The sequence below is a fragment of the Ahaetulla prasina genome, chromosome 10 (genome assembly GCF_028640845.1).
Source record: "Ahaetulla prasina isolate Xishuangbanna chromosome 10, ASM2864084v1, whole genome shotgun sequence".
NCBI classification, from domain to species: domain Eukaryota; kingdom Metazoa; phylum Chordata; class Lepidosauria; order Squamata; family Colubridae; genus Ahaetulla; species Ahaetulla prasina.
The window spans coordinates 4,418,659-4,437,472 of NC_080548.1; the positions used below are offsets into that span (position 1 = coordinate 4,418,659).

The window sequence follows — 18,814 nt, forward strand, 5'->3', positions numbered from 1 at the left end:
TTTAGGAGTATGAGACGCTCAAGACTATAAGATGCACCTACCTTTTTTGGGGAGGAAAACAAGATATACACTAGTGCATGGATATGGGAAATAATATGAAATTTTACCAGTTTGGAACTGTTTTAAGTTTTTTTCTTTGCATAGATTGGTATTGTAATCAGAATCAGTAAGTTATTCAGCACCAATCTGTTAGATGTAAAGTCCCCCCCCCCTTTATTTTCCTTCAGGTAACATTTTAATTAAGTTAGTGAAATGCTTTTTAAATTCCAGCTAATTGTTGATTCTAGACAGAAATTTTACAACAAAAGGACACAAAGAAGAAAATAAGACTCATAAAACACAATAACTCTTGCCTCTGCCTCCCAGTTTGCCTCACTGCTGCAAACAGCCTGCTTTAGTTTCATTTTCATCACAAGAAAAAAAAAATCTACCTCCTAGCAATTTGCCTGCTTGCAGCAAGCAGTGGAGGCCCACGTGGCAATAGGCCATGGCAATCCCTGCAGCCTGAAACAGCTGAGGGTCTGGAGGCTGATCCAACCGACAATCAACTGCTTGTGCTAATCAGGCTGTGCTGAAGCTGAAATGGGCTATTTTGCTGTTTGTTGCTTGCTGCAAGGAGGTAAACTGCTGGGAGGCAGATCCCAAAGGGTGGGGGCCTGTGGGTGGGCGGGGCTACATTCAGAGTATAAGATGCACCCAAATTTTCACCCTCTTTTAGAGGGGGGAAATACAGTATCTTCCTTGATCTAAAATATGTTTTTAAAGAGCTGTATTTTATTTGTAACAGTTAAAAAAATAGGCTTGGAAAATAGATCTACATATTCACAGTCTTCTCATTGCCACAGATAAAATGTTTTCTCTCCTTGGTGGCTCTGTGTCAGCAACTCTCCCTCTGTTTTCAGCTCTCCTCTTTTGGGGTGACCAGCCAATTCTTTGATTACTTAATCTAAAAAGGGGGTGATGCAGTGTACTTTCATGTTGCTCTGTGCAATTACTGTGAGCAGGTTTGGCTGTTCGTTACTATTTGCTGAATTTCTGCCCATGCTTCATCAAGATGATGGGATGAACGGACCCAGCGGAGAAATAAACCTGCATGGAGAATAATAGCCAGTTATCCATCTCTTTCACAAGGCAAACAGTAATCTTTTATATCTTTGCAGCAATTCTTTATAAAGAACATCAGCCAGCAGACTCACTTAGTTAGCTTCCAGCCCCAGCATCTGGGGGAGACAGCCAAATCTTTCATAATTACCCCAGAAGAACTGGGGCTGCTAATGGCACCGCCTATTTTTAAGGTCCTCGGAGTATTTAGGTATCCTTCAAATCTGCAGGTTTATAAATATATTTAGCAGAAGATTGCAATTCTCACTCTGAAATCTGGATATAGAGAGCTTTAAAGAGGAGTTTTCTGAAGACCCAGGATTTGGAAAAATCGTTAGGCATGTTTCTTATACATGAACGTATATATCTTAAAAGCACGTAAAGGAAATTAGCAAGCAGCAAAGTGGATAGATGGGTGAGGTTTTAGTTTCTACCCATCAGATGTGTTTTGGAAATTTTATGGTGCAGACAGCTGAAATTCTTGAAACTGTTAGGTTTCTTCTGTAAGGTTGCTTCTGTATTATAGGTAATCCTTGATTTATATCCATTCAGTTAGAGATATTTGAAGTTAATGATGGTGCTGAAAAAAGATACGTCCATCTTTTGCACTTAGGAATATTGTGACCCTTCAGCCACATAATCACAATTTGGTTTTGTATCCTTGCAGTCACATAATCATAATTTGGGTACTTGGCAACCAGCATGTATTATGACAGTTGCAGTATCCTGGGTGGTCACATAATCACCATCTGACCTTCCCGGTCAGCTTCTGACAAGCTAATGGGGAAGCAACAGGAAAGGTCACAAGTTGTCTTGCTTAGTAACACATTTTTTTGTCCCTATTTTGATCATGAGGCGAGGACTCTGCAAAATTCTGCAATGCATGTTCAGTCATTTTCCAGCCCTCCTAATTGCTTTCTATATCTTCAAAATCTGTGGAATTATTGCATCAACCTGAGCAAACTCGATGAAGATGCTTATAAAAGCAAGGGTTATTTTCTTGTTGGTTTGAAATGTTTCACTGCTTATCCAAGCAGCTTCTTCAGCCTTAACAAGTTGCTTAGGGGAATCTGAATAGCCATTGGAATGTACCAATTCTTCCCGCACCAACCTCAGGTTTTCCTCTCAAAATGTGGAATAGCAATAATACTTAGACTTATATACCACTTCACAGTGGTATACAGCCTTCTCTAAGTGGTTTACAGAGTCAGCCTCTTGCCCCCAACAATCTGGGTCCTCATTTTACCCACCTCGGAAGGATGGAAGGCTGAGTCAACCTTGTGCCTGGTGAGATTCGAACTGCCAAATTGCAGGCAGCCCGCAGTGTCTCAAACAAACAAACAAAAAAGTCCAGTTGCCATGACTCAACTCAGACAACTTTACCTGGATGACTGAAAGTCTTCATCAACATATTACCATGCACTTTGGGGAAGAAACCTCTGAGGTTGGTGCAGGAGGAGTTGCCAACGACTGCGTAACCAGCTTGCTCTGACTGAGGAAGCTTCTTGAATGAGCAGCAAAATGTCTCAGACCAACAAGAAAATAACTTCAGTTGCCATGACTCAACTTCCAGACTGAGCAAACCATCTTGCCGATGTTGGCCTATGAAACTGAAATCTAGAAGGCGTAATTTAATCCAAAGAACAATGTCTCTCGCTTTGTCCATTGCCCTGGACAATGTGAATTTGTACTTTATATGGAAAAAGGAATGGTGAGTCGTCCCCCTACCTTGCCAGAGCATCAAGCTCTGTGGCTCCACGGAGGGCCAGATGACCAGCGGGTTGTACACGTAAAGGGGGTTCAAGTATTTCTCCACATGGTTTATACAGGGCCAGAGGCAGTGGGTCTTCTCCCTAATTTCACACAACCTCCTGCAAGGAAGCCAATAGTATTTTAGTCCATCATTGGGTAGGCCTGGAGCAACTTGAAGACGTGTGCACTTCAATTCCCATCTTCCCAATCACCATATCCTACTAGAAGCCCACCATGTTAGGGAAGGAATACAACATTCATCTGCTACAGAGGGACAAATGTTTCACAAAAATTACAATTGGATAGCTGAGGAAGACTTGACAGAAGCAAATGCAATCTAACATCTTTAGACTTTGTTGCTTTCTTGTAGCTTTGAGGTGTCCTTTCCGTCTTGGGTGCAACTTGATTCAAATGGGATTGTTGGAGATGTAAAAGCATGAAAGAATTATAGGTATAGGTACTCCTCAACTTACAACCGTCTTTTTTAGCGACCCTTCAAAGTTAGAACAGCACTCAAAAAACTGCATTAGAACCAGCCCTCACACTTTTATGACTACTGCATCATCTCCACAATCATGTGATCAAAATTCGAGCACTTGGCCATTGGCATGTATTTATGATACTTGCAGTTTCCTGGGATCATGTGATTACCATTTGTGACCTTCCCAGCTGCTTCTGACAAGCAAAATCAATGGGGAAGCCCGATTCGCTTAATAACCACATGATTCACTTAATAACTCTAATGTCTAATCTGTCTCTTAACAATTGTGGCAGAAAAGGTTATAAAATCGGGTGTGACTCGCTTAACAATCACCTTGCTCAGCCACAGAAATTCTGGTTCCAGTTTTTGTCATAAGTTGAGGACTATCTGCACTTTTCCCCTCATAGTTGACTCGGATCAATGAACCAGAATTAGACTTACTGCTTTTTATGAATAGGGCTCCAAGCTACGAGGAAAACTGGCCAAACTGGATTTGTTTTTATTTAATGCTATATCTTGAACTGGAGCAACAAGCAAGGAGCTTTGGTAGGGATATCCACAAGGTCTGGTGGAAAAAGTCAATATGGTGACCATAAATGTATGATTGAAGCTCCAACTGCAGTACATGTATGATGTACACAACTAAGTGAACTTTGATCCCACTGCTGTGACTGCCATCTTGACCACACACTGCAGGCTCTTCTGAACCCTGGTTCTGTGCTCCCCCCCCCAATGTTTTATCACAGTTGGTTTAGCCATTTCTGTGGGAGAAGTGACAAGAACCACCAGCCAAGAGGCTCTGAAATCTTGGTCCCTTCCCTGCGGAAATGGCTGCTGTGACGTTTCCTTACATGTGAAACCGTTCCACTTTCCTAGGTTAATTTTCTACTGGAGAACATCATGTCCTAATGTTAAAATCCTGTGCATCTCATTTCTTAAAAGTATAGGGAGAATTCTAGCAGGGGAAGGTTGCTTAGAATATCTTTTGTGGTTTCTAAGATTTCAGATTTCTTCACCTGAGATATTTGAAGAGGCCATCCCTCCATGTCTTTCAAGGCTGGAGGCAGAGTCTTTGCTGGCGCAAAATTCTCAGCCCTCATCGGGAGTATTTGAACCTTCTTACTTCACCCTGCTCTCCCAGGCTGGCACCCTCAACCCTGCCTGCCCCTCCTTGGCCTGTTCCTGCTTTACCTTTCTTTCTCATTGTTGCCCAAGAACGTGCCGCAGGGTGAGGCGTAGCAATGCTCAAAGAGTGCCAGCAGGAGATGCTCATTGAATGCCAGTGAGAAGGGGAACTGGCGCCCCAGTTGCCAGATGCAGTCAAGGAAAAGGAGAAACATGGGTGCCTCCTGCTTGAGCCGGGCGTGCGCATAGGCAGAGTGGGCGCAGCGGAGCTGGAAGGGGTGTCCGGCCTGGAAAAAAACAAAACAAAAGGTTGGCAGCTAGAAGCAGGGCTTTCTGCATGTTCAAACTTCTATGAATAAAATCCAGGGAGAAGGAAGGGCAGGAGACAATGCTTTCAACAAGAATCAAAACCCAATGAGGTCAAACAAAGAACCCCATAAATACCAGCAAGAATTAAACTGTTCCTCCTTATGATCAAAGATCCATCTGTGTCACCGTAGCGGCTAGCCTGTTTTTCTGTGTAGGATGTGGGGGAGCGTGAGGTCCCGCAAAAGTTTCTAAAGTACAATTCCCAGCAGAGAGTTAAAGGCTTGGAACAATGCAAGTTGTACTGTAGCCCCATCTGAAGAGTCAGAGGCTCCCTCGCTGGCTTGATAATATTCAGTGGCTGTGTTTTCACACCACACTAAGCCATGGTTAAGGAATCCTTAACTTCCATTTTGTAGACTAGGATCTGATGAGTAATGTGTAACATAAATACCTTATGCCTGTGCTTAGAAAGAATTACAATCATTAACCATTTTGAAATTCTGTCTGTATTACTGTTAGGAACTATTGAGTTAAAAAGTACAAAATGTACTTTCTTGCTTTCCAGTCATGGCAATTTTTAAGTGTGGACCTCATTTCCCAGAATTCCCCAGCCAGCATGTCAATCCCCTTTGAACGGTCTCCCGCTGGTACCTGTATCCATTCCCGCTCCAGCAGTCCCTGGAAGCCGGCCAACGTCCTGCAGGCTGGATCCAGGATAACTTGGGCGAGAGCTGTCACTAACAAGGTGGTATCCTTCCCTTCAGCTCCATGCACCAGGACGCAAGCCTCCTCTCTGGAGCAAGACACAGAGTTTCTGGTTACACAACCATGATCTCCCTGACCTGAGCCCATCCCAAAAGATTAAGACTTGCCCAAACAGCTTCTCCTGGGGGCTCCTCTCCAGAGCCTTTCAGGGGGAAGGACCAAATGCAATACTACCTTTCCAGGCACTGGGCTGCCAGGCAGGCTGCATTCAAGGCTTCCTTGACATGGGACAACCATTTGGAGGCTTCCAGCCTGCTCAGCCAACGGTCCATGTGGGCGGAAGGGTCATTGCAGGCTTCTACTAGCTTGATGAAGCTTTCCTGGAGAGAGCGACCCCTGAGAGGTGGGGACGGAGGAGAAAGAGAAGGAGAACTGTTTTGATCAGCCTCTCCCATGGAGTTAGTGAGTTAGGGTTAATAGGGGAGGCTGGTTTTTTTATTTATTTATTTACATTTATATCCCGCCCTTCTCCAAAGACTCAGGGTGTAAGGCAATAGTCTCATTCTATTTGTATATTTACGAAGTCAACTTATTGCCCCCCCAACAATCTGGGTCCTCATTTTACCTACCTTATAAAGGATGGAAGGCTGAGTCAACCTTGGGCCTGGTGGGACTAGAACCTGCAGTAATTGCAGGCAGCTGTGTTTTAATAACAGGCTTCTTACAGCCTGAGCCACACCACGGCTTTACAGGTGTCCATCTTTCCACTTAGATATAAGCACCCACTGAATACAAATGCCTACCAACCTCAACTTCAGAAAGCACTTTTTCTTGCAGAAAGTAAACATTTGACTGAGAGCATATGATTTTCAATCCCTGTTTTCTATTTCCTTGGTGGACCAGGATTTTATGTTATATTTTATTTTCAACTGCTGTGCTGGACAAATGTTCAGTTAACATGGGCCGTTAGAAAAATTCTAGTGATCAGAGTTAAGGCATAAGGTGAAGGAGGCGGCCAGGACATGAGTGAGCTGTTTTCAGCAAGTTTTGTCTCCATTATTTATTTTTTAAAAAAACAGCACTGGTATTTACATTTCTCCAACTGTTTGTTGTTGCTGTTTTTATTTCCTCTCTTACTAAGCCTCCAGCATGCTGAAGGACTTGGTGACGTTGAAAATCTGCACATGAATATTCTCTGGACCAAAAATTTTTACTCTCCCTCTTGCTAACTAAAAGGGGGATCTGTGATGGGAGAGAATTGCAAAAGAAATTACAGGCCAGTTGTTTACCTGGAGAATACATAGTCAGGTTGTTCCAAGTATTAGAGCAAGGTTGTCCAAACTTGGGAACTTCTCCTCCCAGGATTCCCCAGCTGGGACTTGAACTCCCCAGATCTTAAAGTTCCCAAGGTTGGACCCCCTGAATCAGAAAATTTTTATCTCTTTTCCCCAGCTTCATTTTAAAAAAAGATATTTGTTTTATGGAATCATCCTTTCACTTGAAACAATTTGCAAAGAGCAATGATTTATTTATTTATTATTTAGATTTTTATACCGCCCTTCTCCCGAAGGAGTTATCAGGCTGGTTTCTTCCACAGCTTCTCTAACAATGGAGAAGAATCCCATAATTAATCAGAGACAGTGCTAAATAAGATATGCTGGTCTACAATTCTCACTATTTCTAGAAGTTTTCAGGGTTGATTGAGAAACATATTATTCAATAATTCTTAGCCAAGATTACAAGAAATCTAACCTCAGCTCCAATCTTTCACAGCTCATCCTTGACTTAATTGGGGAAGGAATCATTTCCAAGCTGGTTCATCCTGCTTAACATCAGAGGCATGGGTCACACCAGGGTCAAGGAATTCCCAGGAGATCTTTTGATCAATGGCCAACATGGTTGAGAGCTCCCTGTGGTTCCCCCCCCCGGTTTTGCTTTTTCTTGGTTATGATACACTGAAAGCACAACGAAAGTCTGTTTTAAAGGGGGGGAAAGAGGCTTCCATGGTGTTTTCAGTTATTTAGATGGGCTTCTTCTTAATATCTTACCATCAGGGACAGTTACAGCACAAATAGACAGAGGAAATTACCTCTCTAGAGCTCGGTGCAGCCTCTTCCAGCCGTGGTAGCAGCTTCGGTGCTCCAGGCCACCCCCCATCACTCGGGCCTGCTTTGCAGCCTGCAGTGACCTGGTGTCCAGGATGAAGCCACGTTCCCCACCCTCCAGGACGGTGGTCAAGAGCAGCTCATCCTCATGGCAGCGTTTCCGGTTGGGCCCCACGAGGGGCTGGCTACTGCGAAGCATTGCCTGTATGGAACAAAGGATGGAGACGGATGGAGGAGAGTAAAGGGGAGAGAGACTCCTGGGGATGGGTGCAAATTGATCCATTTGAGGTTCTCCCAATGTCACCTTGTGACCATTGGTCAAGGGCACCTTCTTAAGCTTGATCTTTTTTGAAAAACTCATCCTGAAACGGAATGTATTTTGGGATATGTTTTCCTTAAAGTAAGAATTTTTGTTTATAAATCGGTTTCATGCTTGGTTTTTGCAAACCGTTTTTTCTATTTTAGAGCATGTCATACAGCTTTCGGTTTTTTAAAGCAGACTTTTCTTGATGATATATTTTCTAAAATGACAATATTGATGGCCTGTGTTGCAAATGTTAGAGAACTATGAATGTTGAATAATGGCTATGTTTCTGCATATTGGTTTGAAAAAGCGAAATTCTGAAAGTTCCCTTTTTGGGGCAAAGGAAACACATTTCTACATTCTTGTTGTGCTGATTAATGACTGTGATAAAGTCATTTCTTTCTGAACTCTGAATTCCTAAGCAGCGCTTGGTCTGTTTTTTACTCTCCTTGGTGATGCTCAAATTCCTTTTGAGGGGGTTAGTGAAGATAAAAATAGGTCTGTACCTTGAATAGTTAAGGGAGCTAGATATGTCCTGCCTATCAAAGAAAAGGATTAGGGATGATATGACAGCAGTCTTCCACTACTTCCACTACAGTCCACTACTTCCAGTCTTCCACTACAGCTCTTCATCACAGAGGAGAGAGGGTTGACTTAGTCTCCAAAGCACCAGAGGGCAGGACGCAAAGTAATGGGTGAAAGATCTTCAAAGAGAGATCCAACCTAGAACTAAGGTGAAATTTCCTGTCAGTGAGAACTATTAATCACTGGAATGGCTTGCCTGTGGAAACTGTGGGTGTTCCATCATTGAAGGTTTTGAAGAAGAGACTGGACAGCCATTTGTATGGAATGGTAAAGGGTCTCCTGCTTGGACTAGAAGATCTCCAAGGTTCCTTGCAACCCTATTATTCTATTTCTATTAAATAATTCTGTACAGAATGATGAAGGTGACACAGGCATGTTTAGAGTATCTGCTGGGTGTGCCAAAGCTGCCTGGTTCAGTTCCCAGCATCTCCTGGTACAAATGAGGAAGGTGGCATCTGGAGGGCATCTTTGTCTTCTCCTATCTAGTGCCCTCCAGTATTGGAGGATATGAACGCTACGCATTGCAAGAGCTTCAGGTTGGAGAAGATTGCTGTTGCTAGTGCTGAAATGGAAGGCTACTTGTATTTGCTAAAACAGTGTTTCTAAGCCTTGATAATGTGAAGGTTTGGGTGATTCTGGGAGTTGAAGTCCACACATTGTCAAGCTGACAAGGTTAAGAAAACATTGCACTAGAGCAGGGGTCTCCAACCTTGGCAACTTTAAGACTTGTGGACTTCAACTCCCAGAATTTCTCAGCCAGCAAAGCTGGCTGAGGAACTCTGGGAGTTGAAGTCCACAAGTCTTAAAGTTGCCAAGGTTGGAGATCCCTGCACTAGAGTGAACAGCTATGGGGATGAACAGCTAAGACCGAACAGAATAGCTAACACAAACAGAATTTGTGGGGAAGAGAGAAGAAAAAGAAGGTTGGCAGTTGGGCAGAATAAAAACAGGTAAAGGTAAAGGAAAAAGCATATATTTAACCACAGGGCTAATTTATGCACGGAAATTGGGTGCTACAAGTGAAATGGGTGGAATGAGAAAGAAGGTGGACCCACCGTGCCATTTTTTTTGTGATAGTAGCTGAGAACTGGGAATCGCCTCCCCTGGCGAAATCGGGCGCTCTTCTGAAGGGTCCCATCATCCAGTCTTGCTGGTACAATCACAAGTGGTGGATAACTGGGACAGACTCCAAAGTCTGCATTGATAGAACTCAGCCTCCAAGCCCCTGTCTGGGAGGAATAAAGAATGAAGATGTTCAAAGAGCCAGGTCAAGTTCTGGTGACGGGGAGGCTGTTTACCTCCAATATATTCTTGCTGAACATCCATCCTGCCAGAGGACCTCTGTTGATCTGACTGCATTTCAAGAGGCCCAAATTTGGGGAAGAGGTTGCCCTGGGTCACAGAAAGGAGGAAGTGGTTGGCTGGGTTGGAGGTGAAGGTGAAGGTTGGTGCAAAAAAGAGAGGACTCCTGATGGTTATAAAGTGGGCCTGTTTGTCACATGACTAACCCAATTTTATGACCTTTTCTTGTGCCGGTCATTAATTGAATCTGTGACCATTAAGAGAATTCTGTAGTCATCAAACAAACCAATTGTTCACTATGGGTGTGGTTTTGCCAAAAACTGGAAGTAAACACTGATTTTTGGCAAAACCATTGTGAACCGTGGTCATGTGACTGTGGGAGGCTATAAATGGCCATAAAGGTAGCCCGGTTGCTCAGTGTTTGAAGTATGATCATGTGACCATGTCAACTGTCAGAACTTCAAATCAGATCATAAGTAACCCCCCAGGTAGATCCATTGGAACTTCAAACAGTTGCTAAATGATCAGTCATAAGTCAACTTCTGATACAGCAGAGATAGTAGAACAACTTGTTAAGTTCTTTAAAATTAAGAAATAAAATAAAATTAGTTTTAATAGATATTTGTTATCAATAACATGAAAAGTCACCAGGCCATAAAATTTCTGTCAGACCAGTTTGCCTTGCAGCCCAACAGAGAGGGACCTTTACTTCTCAAGAAGATCACCGGCCTCCCTACTCACGTCAGTTGCGATCTGCTTGTAATACTGTTCAGTAATGTGCGTCAGCCATCCAGTGCCCAGTGTTGTGTTTTGGGGTCTGTAGAAGAAGGGGTATGTCATCATCACCGATTCCAGAGAAGAAAGGGCCTGTGGGAACATGGTTGGCCCAGCACGGTTAACAACAGGCACACATGACTTTCTGTATCTTGAAGTGTCTCTCAGACAAGCTTAAGACATTTGAAGATGTGTGGACTTCAACTCCCCAAATGCTCCAGCCAGCATTGCTGCCCTTGATCCTTAAAACCCAGGTACTCATTTTGTCTACAGGAAGTCTTCAGCTCATTCAAAGTTACAAGGGCACCGAGAAAAGTGATATACAACCAGTCGTCCCACCTGCAACCATCAGAGAATCCTCATAGTCACATGATCAAAATTTGGATGCTTGGAAACCAGCATGTGGCTACAGAGATGGTTGCAGAGCCTCAAGGTCACGTGATTCCTGTTTGTGACTTTTCCAGCAGGCTTCTGACAAGCAAAGTGAATGCTGGAAGCCGGATTCATTTAACAACCACATGATTCACTTAACAACTGTGGCAAAAAAAAAAATCATAAAATCAGGTGTAGCTCACTTAACTACTTGCTTAGCCTTAGCAACAGAAATTCTGGTCCCAATTGTGGTTGTAAGTCAAGGACTATCTGCATTAAAATCTATCTGGGAAAAAGCAATCCATTTGGGTTTCATCAGTCTTTCTGTGCCATCTGGTATTATTTAACTGGTATTAAAGAGGTGAAAATGTTATTCCTGGCCAGGTGTGAGATGCTTCTAGGGCAGTAGAGTGAGTATGGGCAGAAGACCATACCTACAACGGGGTACATAGCGTGGGACTAGGTTCCTTGAGGGACGGCTTCCCATCAATTACATTGACCCATCTCCTCAGGTCCAGCAGGAGAGGCATCTTGCAAGTCCCATCAGCCAAGGAATGTCATCTGGTGAGACCAGTGGTGGAATTGCCCGGTTCTGTGGGCATGGTGTGGCTTTGGTGGGTGTGGCTTGGTGGGCGTGGCAGGGGAAGGATACTGCAAAATCTCCATTCCCACCCCACTCCAGGGGGAAGGATATTGCAAAATCCCCATTCCCACCCCACTCTGGGGCCAGTTAGAGGTGGTATTTGCCGATTCTCTGAGCTACTCAAAATTTCCGCTAACGGTTCTCCAGAACCTGTCAGAACCTGCTGACTAGCACCCCTGGGTGAGACCCAGGAAGGAAGCTTTTTCTGGCCATCCTGTGGGACATCATCCTCCAGAGATGTTCCACATCCTCCATCGCCCTGACTCAGCTGGCTTTGGCAACAGGGAGAGGACTCGGGAGTCTGGTGGAGCTGTTGCAGTGCTGCACTGATTGTATTGATCAATGGGGATTCCCTCGGCTGTGAGTTAAAATGCTTTATGATGGGTTTTTAATATACTTTTATATTATTTTTTCTTGCTTTTAAATTGAATTGCTCTTTTTGGTTGTTCTAATATTTGTCTTAATTGGCACCATGAACATAGCACCGATCTGCAAGTCTTTAAACTAAACAGATCTCTTCTCAGCTTCTTCAAGCACCTTTTACCTATATGAAAGAAACTGGGGCTTCTGAGGCTCACCTGCACATGGCCTGAAGCCAGTTTCATTACCTACAAGGAACTGGGGGAAACAGCCCCAGCTAAGTCCCTGCCGAGAACTCAGTGCAACTGTTGAGGCTGGGCTGGCTAAACTGCCAAGCACCACAAGATTTCAGTGCTACCCATCAGCTTCTTAATTCTTTTGCAACCCTCCCTCTTCTTTCCTATGCAAAATGAATCAACAGGAAATGGAGAGGATGGAGTGGGGAGGACTTCCCTGTTATGATTGCAAAGAAGGGGGTTGAACAGCAAGGCCTTGGGAATATTTCTTCTCCTTCTTCCTCATTCACTCCTCCTCTTACTCCTTTATCCTCAAAGCTGCAACATTTGGAAGCAACTAGGTGGGACATGAGTTTAACCAGAGGAGGGGGCTGCTGGGTACAGAGAAGTTTTGATATCTGGTTATAACTGCTTCCCAGAACTGCAGTTTTAAAATAGAAAATGTATGTCACAATACATCCTGGATGAAGCACAGGCTGAATTTGCACAACCTTTAAGACCTGGCTAAAATCTGATTGGGGATTTTGTGGCTGAGGATAATGTAGGTGGGAACCAGGTGGCCTAAGTCCTAAATCTTCCCCTTGCAATGAATCGGGACAGGCACTCTGCACGTTTAGGGATTGTTCCTCTTCCAATGGTCTGGCAGCAGCTGGGTTCTGCCAAAATCAGGATAAGCTGACCTCACCTCGATGGAGTTGGCAATGTTCAGGCACTCCTCCATTCCAGGGATTTCCAACTGCAGAATTTTCAGGTCTTTGCATTTGAGAGTGATGGTGCCAGACTGGTTGGCCAGCCTGTGGGAACAGGGAGAAAAGAGACCATGTGAATTGCCTCACGAGGCCACAGGCAACTTCCCGTAGTTTGCAAACTGAAAGAACCTCATGTTTGTGGCAAGGGAGGAGGGGCACTAACAATGGAGATCTTAACTTCACAGCTCCCCAGTCACAATCCGAAAGTTGGGCTTGCAGAAGAGCAGGAAGTAAGCAACTCATTAACCAAGAAAGAGAGAAGCAGAGGACAGCAAAGCTGTGTTGGATTTCCACAATACCAAGTGCATCATGCAACTGATGCTAGTTATGTTACTCACATCATTGCCAGCTCTCTTGCCCTCCCTTGTTCTCTATTATCACTACCCAACAGGTAGTCCTAGACTTACAGCCACAGTTGGCACTAGAAGTTATGTTGCTAAGCGAGGTGGTTGTTCAGTGAGTCATGTCCAATTTTACAATTTTTTTTTGCCCTGGTCGTTAAGCAAATCACTGCAATCATTAAGGGAATCACTGCAGTTGTTAACTGAATCTGGCTTCTCACCACTGCTTGTCAAAAGCCAGCTGGGAAGGTTGCAAATGGTGATCACATGAACCCAGGATGCTACAACTGTTGTAAATGCACGCCAGTTGTCAAACAGCTAAATTTGGATCATGTGACCATGGAGATGCTGTGATGGTTGTAAGGGCGATGACTGCTATAAGTCACTTTTTTTCAGTGTCATTGTAACTTCAAATGGTCTTTAAATGAATGGTTGTAAATCAAGAACTACCTGTATCGCTGTGCATCCTTTTCCATCCAGATAAAATAAATCTGAAATAAACACTGTGTGTGGTTCTTGCAAACTACTATACAGGCCTTAATGCCAGACGAGAATGGCCTTGAGAACTGTTCAGAATTTTTGGCATCCATTTATGGATAATGTTTGGTGACCTTCTGATCTTCCAAGGGGCAGCTTCCCCCTCCGGTAACATCCCTGGAAGGACGAAGAGGTATTTATTTTCCATATTTTCCAAGCTTTTAGGTCAGAGGGACGTGGGAGGCTACAGGAAGCCTAATATTCTTGATCCCACCTCAAATCCTCCTAAATTTAACTACTATTTAAAACCTACAGGTAGCCCTCATTTCGTTTAGCGACTGTTCAAAGTTACAGCGGTACCGACAAATTACAATTGTTGCAGCATGCCCATTGTTGTGTGATCAAAATTTGGTTGTTTGGCAATCACCATGCATTTATAATGTAATATCTCAACTGCTTTTGGAAAGGAGGCGCAAGGCCAAGAAGATAAATACTCGGTGCATGCTTAAAAATATGCTCTCAGTTCATATAATAGCAAAATCTGGGCTATATCTGGCAAGAAGTCGGATCTCTGATTTTGGTGCCTGTTGCCAGTTCTCTCTACCCACTTCATCAAATTGTCCTGGCCTCCCTTTCCAGCAGGTAGAAAAAGGATATCAGGATGGCTGAAAGGTCATTCTTCACCTGTCTGGGATTCATTCACTTTCATTCCTGAAGCAAGACCTGGAAAGATGGGGTCCCCCTCCCCGGTTGTGCAAATCAGCTGCAGAAGCCAAAAGTAGATGACGCACCAGCCTATCACCTCACTTGCTCGCATGCCTTGCGGTGTGTGAAAATGGTTAAGGCAAACCTGTTCTCTGGTAGGGAGCCGTTAGTCCAGGAGCTTTGATACCAGCTTAAATTCTGAATGCTGAGAGTCACGGGAAGGAAAGGAGAAAGGTTAGCATTGTGTCAAAAATGCAGAGGTTAATTGGCACTGAGATGGAGAGCATCTGATGCCAACTTCAGTGCCCTCCCTCTTCCGGCTCACTCTTCATTCTGCCACTCTGGGGGATATGGGCCACCCCAATTTTGCCTAGGCAATGTTGTCTCAGGGGCCTGCACCCCAGGAAGATGTAAGATTCCTAGTTTCTTTTGATCTCTTCTGTAGCCCCCCACTCAGTGAGCAGGTGATGCTTCTTCTTGCAGAAAATTGTCACCTCTTAAACCCACATTTGGCTGCCTTTTGAAGAGCTCAAGAGCAAAAGGATGCAAGATGGAGCTTCAGTGGGAACAAAGCTAATCCATTAGCAGTTAGAGTAAGAAAAGCACATTGTTTTGCTCCCACCACCCTATCCCCAGCCCAAGCCAGCCAATGCAGGATATTTGGCCTTCTTGCCTGATTTTTGCTTCCAATCTCACCATCCTTGAGTGTGAAGGAACTTGAAAGAACCCGTGAAAAGAACCCTTGAGAGTGTATGGTAATATTTGGGTGGGCAAATCTCCTTCATTTGGATCTGCGTAATCCACCCAAGTAGCTTAGATTGCAAATGAGAATTTAAAACTGCAATGGCATATTAGTTAGGTTTCTTCTGCAAAGCAGCAAAAAAATTATTCTAATTGTCCAGGATGAATCAATGAAGTTTGATAGTGCGATTTAAGCTCTGTTAGGCTACATTTGCCTAGACCAGTTATTTCTCAACCTTGGCAACTTTAACATGTGTGGACTTCAACTCCAGTATTCTGCAGTTAGCCATGGTGGCTGAGAAATTCTGGGAGGTGAAGTCCACAAACTGGGGTTGGGGGTGGAGAGGAACCATGATGAGAAGTCCAGCAATGCAGGACAAAGCTATTCACCTTTTTTCAATGGCATCCACATTGCGAATAAGAAGCCACAACTCAGTTCTTCTCTGTTCCCTATTCCCTTCTGTCTGGGATGAAAACAGTAAGTGATGGCTGGTGATGGCCAGTGTCCCTTGGATGGTCTGGAGTCCTGGACAGGAGAGAACCACTTCATCCACCTTGGTGGTCTTGATCAGCTCAGCAAACTCCATGGTGAGAGGTGGCAGAGTGTCCTGGACGTATGACAGTAAAGGAGGAAGCTATTTCAGGAAAACCTAGAAGGTTAGGAAGAAAGCTGACAAAGGGCATTTCAGGAAGGATAGGGAAAAGGCTTTCTGGTCCTTCAAGATAGGCTTATGTTGGCTTATGACCACAGTTGGAACAGGAAATTCATGTCACACCTGGAAGCCATCTTTTCACCTTTGAGACTTCAGGCCTGGCACAAATTCTACTGTGAGAAAATGGGAGGGGGGATTGTATGGAGTGAAGATGATATGTAGTCTGAATAACATTCTTTCTAGAAAGTCAAGATTGTTGTGCCCTGCAGCTGTGCTGAGAAGAATGAGGAGGTATCTTCTGTTCCAGAGGGTACCTAATTGGTTCATGTGATGGACATGTGGGTGAAGGACAAGGACTTGAACTTTCTTTTGGGTGAGGAAAATCTGGAAGCTCTCAGATTCAGGTTTTCCCAGATGTGCCAATATGACATTTCTAATAAAAATTAGCTTTCAGGAAACTCAGGCCTCGGAGTTTGATTTTGTTGGGGGTGTTACTTGGAACCCTGACACTTGGGTTGCCAAGGTGGTAGGTAAGTAAGTAAGGTGGTAAGTGAATCATGCCTGATTTTATCTTTTTTTTTTTTTTGCTGTGGTCATTAAGCAAATCGCCTCCGTTGTCTAACAAATCGCACAGGTGTTAAAAAAAACCAAATGATTGTAGGTTGAGGACTACCAATATCCTGTATATCTGTCTGTAAATGAAGGAATAATATAGTCAGAGAGATCTGCCTGCTAAAGAGATGCCTAAATTATAGGGCGGTCTATAAATTAAATTATTATTATTATTATTATTATTATTATTATTATTATTATTATTATTATTATTATTATTATTATTATTATTATTATTAAATTTTCCAGGTCAAGAATGAATAGAGGGTAATGCTTAAATCCAAAGCTTGTGAGGTGGGTTAGGCTGAGGGAGAGTGACTGGCTCAAAATCACCCAGCTGGCTTTCCTGCCTAAAGCAGAACTAGAATTCACACACTAGAACTGGTGACTGGCCCCAAATGACACAGATACATGTCATGCCTAAGGTGGGAGTAGAACTCACCATCTCCTGGAAGTTGGATCAAAGCCCCCCAGTTGGCTTTCATACCTAAGAGGGGAAAATACTTACAATCTTCTGGCTCCTAGGCCAGCACCATTATTAGAATAAACTGGCTTACTTGGATTACATTGCATAACCCTTTCTCTGCCCAGAATCCACCATTCTGCAAGCCCACAAACCCGGGGGGGGGGCCTTCCCTGCCTCCATCCCCCCTCCACTCCGACTCAAGCAGCAGAGACAGAAAGAGATTTCTTAACTCTCTCTGGTTTCTGGGCAACATCAGTGGCAGTTGCCAACTGACCAGGACAAAGACAGTTGAGCCTGTTCTTGTGCCTTTTAACAAGCACGTCTGATAGGAGACTTTTTGATCTGAATAGCAAGGAAGGGACAGGCCTCACTATAAACAGCACAGCTCTCTGTGGTTAAAAGTTGCTGTTATAAGGCCAGGATGAAAAATTGGAGACTCGAAGCATTCTGTTCATTTTCGGGGGGACCATAGTGTCTGCCAGATTTGCAAAACTGAGCTCCGTTCTATTTATAATAAATAGACCAACAGCTGCTCTTTAGCTGGTAACAAACTATCTGGTACAATTAAGCTTTGCTGAATGTAGTTGCACGGTTTAGAGCAGCCCAGATCTTTCACTGGTTGGCAGGAACTTTTCAGTAAAAGGATCCTCTTTTTCAGCACGGAAGTTTTCCTCTGGACTGAGTTAGTGTTGGAAAAAAGCCAAAGAGCTGGGAATGCCCACTTCCCTTACCTGAGAGCTGAATCTCCTCTGAGATCTCCTCTGAGAGCTGCAAAGGATTCTTGGAAACAGGATCCCCCACCTAGTGGCAAAGACTGCAGGGGACAGAGATTGGTCCCTCCGTTCATGCCCCAGCCAGCCAACCGATATTGGCAAAGGACAGTTGTGGGAGAAACCTTGCAACAGCTGTTTGTTATGTTGCTGGGAGCTCAAGCTGGATCTTATATTGTGAAAGGGTAGAACAGGAACTGCACAGTTTACAGGGGAGAGGCTGAGCAGGGAGGGAGAAAGAGAGAGCAAGAAAGAGAGAAAGAGGATGTGTCGCTTAAGGTAGCCCGGCTGTAATTTGTTTTTTGTTTTTTGTTTTCAGTTGATTTTTTTCCACTGTTAAAGAACTAGAAGAGATGTGTGAAGATAGCAGATAAAGCATCGCTGTGATGCTTCATACATTCAGCGGCCTTCTTGTTTGCTAGGACAGATGATGAGAAAAAGAGAGGCATGAAATTACTGGAACATTGGAGGAATTGAAACTCCGGGGGCGGTGAGGGGGAGGAGGATTTATTGCATGAAAGCAAGATGGATGTGCAAAATAGTGCTTCATGAGCAAGTTCCTCTTGACTCTCAGATATTTCCACGAAGAACTACAGGGCTGCACTCTAGTGCAAAAGTAAATTAAAAAGAAAAAAATGTATCTGCCAGTACTGTAATCCCTAAGGAGGGATTTTAACAGCTTTGATTTCTCTAAGCTCCAGTGACTTTTTGTTTGGCACATATTTATTTTTTACTTCTCTTAATAATGCTTCTGGGCAGTTGACTGGTTTGATCTACAATTGAATGATTTGTTCTTCTTATCCTCCATGGCAGTGTTTCTCAACCATAGCAATGTTAAAATGTGTGGACTTCAACTCCCACCAGAATTCCCAGCCTTGGCAATTTTAAGACTTATGGACATCAGCTCCACAAATTGCCCAGCCTTGGCAATGTTAAGATGTGTGGACTTCAACTCCCAGAATTCCTCAGGCAGCCATGCTGGCTGGGGAATTCTGGGAGTTGAAGTTCACACAACTTAATGTTGTCAAGGAACAACATTAATAGTGAAGGGAACATACATACTAAAATACTAGAATTAGGAGAAAACTTGCTAAATGATATTTGATGTCTTGGTCTCTTGTTTGTATAACTGCACATGGTAAATAT

General features: G+C 43.7%; 1 protein-coding gene across 7 annotated transcripts; it reads right to left on the reverse strand.

The window, feature by feature from the left end:
- Nucleotides 1–231: 231 nt before the first annotated feature.
- LOC131204343 (myotubularin-related protein 9-like) lies at nt 232–17,863 on the reverse strand. 7 transcript variants are annotated; one of them, XM_058195523.1, is made up of 12 exons: nt 17,630–17,861; nt 15,558–15,775; nt 14,572–14,631; nt 12,840–12,948; nt 10,511–10,636; nt 9,523–9,696; nt 7,563–7,780; nt 5,708–5,869; nt 5,420–5,561; nt 4,526–4,746; nt 2,830–2,972; nt 234–1,089 (listed from the first exon to the last, which is right to left on the reverse strand). In XM_058195523.1, exons 2-12 carry the CDS (start codon nt 15,752–15,754, stop codon nt 992–994), a joined length of 1,650 nt encoding a protein of 549 aa, XP_058051506.1. In that variant the 5' UTR covers nt 15,755–15,775; nt 17,630–17,861; the 3' UTR covers nt 234–991. The 7 variants fall into 7 exon arrangements, with proteins under 7 accessions (XP_058051510.1, XP_058051511.1, XP_058051506.1 ...); XM_058195527.1 differs by lacking the exon at nt 10,511–10,636 and having other exon boundaries at nt 232–1,089; nt 17,630–17,863; XM_058195524.1 differs by lacking the exon at nt 14,572–14,631 and having other exon boundaries at nt 235–1,089.
- Between the last annotated feature and the right edge of the window lie 951 nt (nt 17,864–18,814).